Genomic DNA, 7,985 nt, shown 5'->3' with positions numbered 1-7,985 from the left:
ACAGTAGTGATCCTCGCTGTAAAGATTTGTTTTCTTTTTTGAGCTTCTATATCCATAAATATAGGTAAAGTTCATCAAATTGTAGTGGGCTACTCTTTTGTTTTTTTCTTCCCTCTTCTTTCTTCTTCTAGTTGAGTTCTGATCATCTAGCTATCAAAGCCAGGTCAAGTGGGTAGTATCTGCAAGCATAGGTGTTCTTGTGCATCGACCCTCATTTCATATCAGCTGGATGCTTCACTCTCTGCTCTAGTCCTCTGTGGCCATGTCACTGTCTCTGGGCCCAGAAGTCCTGGGTCTTGCCGTACTGCTGGACATTCAGGTCTCCACCCAGGTTCAGAGGGGGTTTATTGGATGTGGTTATGTGGTTGGGCTTTGCTCGCAACTTCATTACTGTTTCCCCCCCTCTTCCCTTATCGGTGACCAACATGGTCACCAGCAAAAAAACAATAGCAAAAAAAGATTGGATACTGTAGTCTATAATCACAAAAAAGAGAGAGAAGAGAAAAAAAATAATCTGTAGCCTAATATGAATATGACTTTAATATCCTCTTTCAGCTTGTTGCCTTCAAGGATACCTCAGGATTTAATTTTGGCCTGTTTTGTTTTCAGACTCTCTACCACTCCACACCCCTGTTCTGGCCTTTTCCCATTAATAAACAGTTCAGGGCTGGCTGTGGCTGTTTTGCTCAGGCACCCCTTCTAATCACCAGAATGCAAGTGTACAGACAGTGAGAGGCCACAGACACCAAAAAAATCAGAACTAAGTCAAACAAACTAAGCACACAAATAATATTGTCCATCTTTGTCTCCGAGGTTTCCGCAGGCATTAGTCTATGGCAGGTCTGCTTGCTCCCCTACTTGGTCTTGCCATGTGGTCTCACCCAAGTTGTCAGCTACGAGCCACTGAGCCTGGCAGATTCAAAAGTCCAAGATTTCCTACATATGTGGTTCAGGGTTTTGGAGCTCTCCCCTAAACCCACTTCACTTGGTATTCTGTGTGCAAGGTCAATTTGAACTGCAAGGTCAGAGGTTCAAACGTACTAGACACTCCTCAGAAACCTTATACAGGGTCACTATGAGTCGGAATTGACTCTACGGTGCTTAACAAACCCAGCAGGTTTATCTGCTGTCGGTTACATTGCATTTCCAAAACACTGATGCTAGATCTTTTGTGTGTTTCAGGCAAGGAAAGAATAGGTTTGTAGTAGAGAACTTACCAGTGGGATCCTGCTGTGTGTAATATAAGTTTGATTTAATTAAACAAGTTAGTGTCAGTGTTGTATGCCACCATGTATTAAGGGTATTGGAAGGAAGTGACAACGATGGCTCTGTCTAAAGAAACTTCCAAAAAGTCAAGGTTCATTTCCTTTATGACTTAAGTTACCCTGCAGGTGTAGGGATCAGGAAGTGTTGCTGTAAGTACCCCACAAGCTTTACTTGTGGCCCTGAGAGAGAAATTCATTCCAGGGAAATGGACAGACCATTGAAGGCCCATCTTTCCCTACTTCTCTGCAATCACCAGCTGCTGATGTAAGTACTCTTGGTTGGCGTTGCCTTCTTCTCAGCCTCATCTGTGCCTCCCTCACCTTTGCTTGGTTCATGGAATTTAAGTTCGACGAGGAGATGCGGATTCAGAAGTTGAAGAAGAGAAATGGGTCAGCATGCCTGTCTCCTCCAGCTCCAAAAAAAGTCCATTCTCTCAGGTCTTCAGACACTGTAGCTGGCCAGAACACAGGTTTGGCTAACCAAGTTGTAACAGGAGCTAAGGTCTACAGGTCAAAGGAGTTTATAGACACTGGCCATGCATAGGGAACTACATTGCCATTACATCTGGTACTGTCCTTTTAAGAGGGACCCATGCTTATTACAATATGAAGAACTTGACAAGAGACTGTGGTGTCAGCTACCCTTCATTACACACTAGATAGCAATTTGGTCCATTTTAATAAGTACTGTCTTGTATAGATTACCACAGTTGGGAACTAATATCTAACCATCCTCAAAAGTGCTTCCGAATGAGAGGATTTCTTGGAAAAACAGTAGCTCCAAGTTTTCTTACAGAATGATACTTTTAGGCCTTCTGTGTCTTATATCTTCTCCTCTCACATTTCTTGTGGCTTCAGGCTGGGCCAGCACACCAAGAACCATGTCAGTATCTCCAAAAACTCACACTTACAACATGCGGTTGGGTGAGAAGAACTAAAGTTTGCTACTACATTCACCTCCTTTTTTCCAACCTTCCTCCAGTGCTCATTCTAAAGAAGGGAGGTGCCCAAACACAAGCAGCAACACAGGCACCAGTATTCTTGGGAGGTCAAGGCACCTAAGAAGATCCCTCCTGATGCCATGAGAGAGTATGTTGAAATCTTGGAAGGTCTACTGAGACTTGCCTTTTCAGTCACCAGAGAACCAGAAAGAAAGCAGAAAATGAGCAGCATCAGGTAAATAATGACATATACTCAGACCCAAAACTTTTGAGCTACATGGACAAGCTATGTACACAGGAAGCCTTTGTAACCAAGGTGAGCTGGATCTGGAGGTCAAGCGTCTGTAGATTTCAAAAGTTTGACACTCACAGGAACTAGGCAGCTGGGGTATGATCCCAGGTCTTTGTAATTAAGTTTGATTACTTATGTTCTGAACAACTTGTGTGTTGTACGCTCTTTGTGTGTAGTTTGGGGTGTTGGTGTTTTAATAAAATCAGCCAAATCACTTCTGTAAATCTATTTTGACTCATAGAGATTCTATATTGTTGTTGTTGTTGTTGTTGTTATGTGCCATGGATTCGGTTCCGACTCATAGCAACACTGTACAGGGTTTCTGAGGCTGTAAATTTTTACTGGAGCAGAGAGCCTCATCTTTCTCCCACGGAACAGCTGGCAGTTTTGAACTCCTTCCTTTGCGGTTCACAGCCAGATTCGTAAATACTACGCTACCATGGATTTTATAGAACAGATTATAGAATTATTCCATAGTGTTTCCAAAATTTAGGATATCAGAGTGTCATATTTTTCTCTCACAGAGAGGCTGGAGGGTTTGAATCATCAACTTTTTAGTTAGTAGCTGAGTCCTTTAACCACTGCCCACCACATTTCCTTTATAATACAACAACTGGTGCACACTCAACTGTGGGATTATGAAGTTACTTCTGAATCCTCTATGTCATTGGTTACTCCTTGTCAAGGATTTTCACAACCTCCTCTTTTCCATTATCAGGTGGTAGCAGTTATTCACCCACAATTCCTGGAAATGTTACTATCACCAGAACCACAGGCAGATCCCTTGTCCTTAATTCAGGAGCTGGAGCAAGAGGAAGGACTCACCCACACTCAGGTACACCAGAGGAGGAAAGGAAAATCAGAACATGAAACCTGCATGATTTCTTCTCAATTTACAGTGCCTTGACTGGCTCTGTTTCTGGGGAAGGAGAGCTCCAGGTGTGGGAATAGGTATAGAATGAGGAGGTGTAGGAGTTTAAGGAGAGGTTTAGAGGAAAGGTGGTAAGGAATCAAAGATTAGTGATATAGCACAAGAAGATGAGCAGGATGAGCTGCAGTATGAGTTACTGAAACCACAGTAACTGTTGTTTCAGTAAAATGTGACTGACTTCCCTGAATCCTGCCACAATACCGTAGTCTCTGTCACCTGTTCTCAAACTTGTACAGAGCCAGTACCTGCCCATTTTCCTTCATTTCAGCTCATGGAGAAGAGACTGTTGAAGTTGAGAGAGGCAGAGAATGTGGAGGCACTCCCAAGTTATAATGTGCTCTAAATGAAGTCCAACTGTCAAGAATCTGAGGCCAGTCAAGACATAGGGAGCAGAGATACCAGACGTCTTCAAGAAGGGATCAGCAAAGAAACAGGCACAAAAAAGCTGAAAGTAGATTACGTACCTAAAGAGGGAAAAGGAGCCAGTAACCTGTCTAAGTCAAAAGACTATGCTCTCTTTACACAGATTCAGAAGACACAGGAACTTCAGTCTGAACAATCAACATCTCCTCACCAAAGTCATTGTAATGCTTTCCCTAGTCTATGAACCGGAGATACCACAATGTTCATAGAAATGTCTTCTATTATTAAAACACTTGGGATTGGAGAAGGGTCCAGTGAAGAAGAAGAAGAGGAACTTGATAGCCTTGATTTCCACTTAGCATCTCAACAAAGTCTACTGCCCTGGAGTCTTCCCAAAGTACTCTTCCTGCCTACATACAGCATTCTCGACCATGGAGGTCAGAATCTCAGCCTCTATATCTTAAGGTGTGTTGTCATAGCCAACCTCAACATACAGTTGCCAAGTCTAAGATGCCAACTCAAATTAGAACCCAATTCCCTGCTGAAAAGAGGTCCCACCCACGGGCTGACCTTGGAGTCAATAGGAGACAACTTCTGTCTGTGGGTGAGGTCCAAACCTCACTGCCTAGAAGAAGAAAGTGTGACCCTTCCACTTATGGAAAAGGGAAGAAGTGTCATTTTAATCAGTATTGATGGTGCTCTTACATATGTTAGATCCTCAAGTTGAGCACACTACAATACATTTGTCTTTTCAGTTCCTCACCCTACTCATTAGAGTAATGTTCTTCCACTATCTCACTGGTGTTTTTAGGCTGCTGTGCAGACATGATTAGGGCAGAAAGGAAGGCCAAAGGTCAGGGTGTAGATAGACACCTATGATGGAAATGATGAACAGTTGCTAACCAGAGTCCTCTGTAAGATGGAATTAAATATAGATTTTGTTAAGAAGTGCTCATTGCTTCTTTGATCTGGTTCTCCTCTACTGCTGGATGGACTGTGGTGCTGTTAAAAGAAAAAAGATACAAGTATCTTTAAGTTCCCCTTGTTCTGCAGATGTGTAGGTGACTGAGCTCGTTTATCCATCTAGCTTTAGAAGGACATCCTGAGAATGTTCCTGGGGACAGTCAGGCTTTGGTCTATCATCAGTCACTGACAATCCCCAGTGATCACTTTCATCATCTCTTTATCAAGAGTTTTGGCTTGATCTGGGGACTTTCTCTGGGTATCCTATCATTATCTGTACCTTTTAACAATTAATTAATGGAATATTGCTTTTTCACTTTCAGCCCTCTTGACATTAACAATGCTTTAATAATTGAGTCCAAATACAGCAATTTTTAAAAGGTGCTTTGTTTTCTGTCTCCTTGAAAGAGCCAAGACAACAGGTCTCAAGAGATCCTTAGCCCACCCCGGTCTCTTCCTGTGTGGCTGGTTGACTTTCTAGGAACAATGAATACGTGTCTTCTTGGAGACATGGCTCTCATCTTCTCTGCACTCACTTTTGAAAACAGCATCCTTAATTCTCAGGAGCACTATCAAATAATACAAAATTGAAATCTGTTCAGAAAAGAAGATGGAATGTGCTGACATTCAGGAAGAGTCCTTTAAGTAGTGAGTATATTATGATATTTGAAAGTAGATAGTGATGACAGGAAGTCCCTTAGCCATATATCTGTGCAGGAAAGAGTCTCTAGTCCAGTCAAATTGCAAAGTCCATCCTGCTGTGGTTAAGGGGACACTGTTCTTAGGTGTCTTCAGAATCTTCCAAGGAGCATCTTATAAAATACTTCCCTTTCCTTCCCAACTGATGACTGAAATTCTGTAGTTTAATCAATGTAGATTTAGTCTTATACTTACATGTAAAACAGTTCCTTAAATCAAAAGGAAATCTAACACACAAAACAACAACAACAAAAGCCCAAGATATGCAGAGATGGGATGCAGTGTGCTGCATGCCTTGAATCCTTTAAATAGTGTGTATACGAACTATGAAAGTAAACAGGGAGGACAGAAAACCATTTTACCATATTTCTGTCCAATCAAATTTGGAAGACCCTGCCTGTTGTGGTCAGGAGGACACTGATCTCAGCGACTTAGTGATCTTCCAAGGAGCATCCTTTGCTCGCCAAATGATGACTAAAATTCTATGGATTCATCAATGTAGGTTTCTTTTTATACTTACATGTAAAATAGTTCCTTAAAAACAAAAGAAAAACCTATTGTATACAACAATAAACCCCAGGAAAAGCACAGATAGGATGAGATGTCAAGGAGACCATGGGATGTCAAGAGTGTGCAGGGCTGGATGTGAGCAGGATAGAAAGAATGGAGAAAGTCTGAGAAGGTCAGAGAAGGGCTGAGGTTTCTTTCAGGCATCTTTCTGCTTGACACTTGCATAGATCCCATGTTTAAAGTAGTAGGTCTTCCTGTTCATGTGGCATTTTAGTGTCTGGGAGATGCTTCAGGTACTGCAAAGTTCATAACTGAGCAATGGATGAAAAAGTTTTGCAAATGGCTTTGGTAAGTAAAAGTCAGATAGGGAAACAGTAAAGACAAAGGGTTGAGAATGAGGGGAGAAAACAGTGGTATTTCATCAAAATTGTCAAGTCCTTGTCCTCCAATCTATGCTTAACCCCTCAAATCCAGGTGTTCATGGCCTGACCTCTCCAGCCCATTCCTCTCAGAAGCTCTGATTCCCAGCATGGGAATCCTTGGAACCCACCAAAATTCCCTATCAATCTAATGCTTTCGTCCCCAAGTTCTAAGTTCTGACTTTATACCATGTTCCTGTGTGTTTTCAAGAAAGCTATCTACCAGAAGTTTCCTGGCCAAACCTATGCAGATACCTCTTGGGATGCCATCCTCAGCATAACTTGAGCTGCATACCTGGTCTTTAGGGGAGTTGGTGTTGATGCTGTTGTTGTTATTAAGTGCCAGCAAGTTGTTTCCCACTCATAACAACCCTGTATAGAGTGTCCAAGGAGCAGCATATGGGTTTTAATTGCTGACTTTCAAGTTAGCAGTCCAGTGCTTATCCTACAGTGCCACATCAGGACTCCTTGAACCAAGTACACACATAAGAGTTCAAAAGAAAATGTAATGAGTCAATGACAGAGTCCTGGATCCTCCATTAATTGCCTTCCTTGACCTTTCTAGTCATCCTGACCTAGACTAGTCATCCAGACCTAGTTCAATATCCTTACAGAACCATCTCTGACCACTCCAGTGTTTCAGGTTGAAAACCTCACAGAAGAAATAGCAGAAAACTGTACTGAGGCCCTAGGGCCAAAACATGTAGAGCAGTCTAGGGAGGCTGGTTCCCCATTATCCACAACTTTGACCTCTCCTTACAGTGTCCAAAAAACATGGTACCAACACAAACTGTTGGCAAGAGACAGGGAAGGTCTATTGATGACAGGTGAAGGACAGGTTTACTTCCTTGTCTGTGATTAGTGTGGCCTTATGCCAGTTTTCCCAGAATTCCTATTCACATTTTAAAACTCCTTCACTAGCAGAATACCTTCCCTTCCACACATCACACAAGGTACATTGAAAACTGTGCTTTGCGGAAGAAAGATCAAATTTAAGATGTTTAAAGCCAGCCAGGGCAGAGTTTTGATTTCAGGTCTGTTACTTGCTAACCATGTGACCTATAGTGTCTGAGCCTGAGCTTTCTAATCAGTAAAATGAATATGATCACATTTCATTTGGATAACTCTTATACAAGGGTCATATAGTATATGAAATATACTTTCCCAAAATAGGGCCTCAACAAGGGGCTCACATGTAATGACTATTGTGAGGATGGCCCTGAACTGTGCTTTACATAAGGCACAAAGACTGTCCTGGTCTTCACTTTGACTAGGATATTAGTATAAAACAAAAGTACTGCTTGTATCTGCTATCATTTGTTGAATATTTTTCATATGAGACTTTGTTCAGAGTTGTTACAGATATATTTCAATGCCAAGACTATCTCGTTAGTCAGGTATCATTCCCATTGTACACATTGATGATAATTCATTCAAAGTTCATTGAATCAGTAAGAAAAACTCAATATGCTTCCAAAATGAAAATCAAACTAGTTTTCATTGAGTTGCTGACAACAACAGCATACAATTGTGAGGTTGGCTCAGGACTGGGCAGTGTTTCATTCTATTGTGCACAGGGTTGCTATGAGTCGGTACTGACTC

The 7,985-nt window shown here is 41.8% G+C and overlaps 2 protein-coding genes across 2 annotated transcripts in view; both read left to right on the top strand.

The window, feature by feature from the left end:
* The window catches only part of LOC102830715 (NUT family member 2G-like), a 57,119-nt gene extending 53,347 nt beyond the window's left edge, over positions 1 to 3,772 (top strand). Inside the window, exons 8-9 of the mRNA XM_006877826.1 lie at positions 3,217 to 3,333; positions 3,698 to 3,772. Coding sequence (XP_006877888.1) covers positions 3,217 to 3,333; positions 3,698 to 3,772 — 192 coding nt within the window. The remainder of the gene's footprint in view (positions 1 to 3,216; positions 3,334 to 3,697) is intronic.
* Positions 3,773 to 4,051: 279 nt separating this feature from the next.
* The window catches only part of LOC102830346 (NUT family member 1-like), a gene marked incomplete at its 3' end in the record, with an annotated part of 80,984 nt that continues 77,050 nt past the window's right edge, over positions 4,052 to 7,985 (top strand). The window contains exon 1 of the mRNA XM_006877825.1: positions 4,052 to 4,257. Coding sequence (XP_006877887.1) covers positions 4,052 to 4,257 — 206 coding nt within the window. The remainder of the gene's footprint in view (positions 4,258 to 7,985) is intronic.

The sequence above is a fragment of the Chrysochloris asiatica genome, unplaced genomic scaffold, assembly GCF_000296735.1.
Source record: "Chrysochloris asiatica unplaced genomic scaffold, ChrAsi1.0 scaffold00624, whole genome shotgun sequence".
NCBI classification, from domain to species: Eukaryota; Metazoa; Chordata; class Mammalia; order Afrosoricida; family Chrysochloridae; genus Chrysochloris; species Chrysochloris asiatica.
Note: the sequence above shows the minus strand (reverse complement) of the source record. Positions and strands in the feature narration are given on the sequence as shown.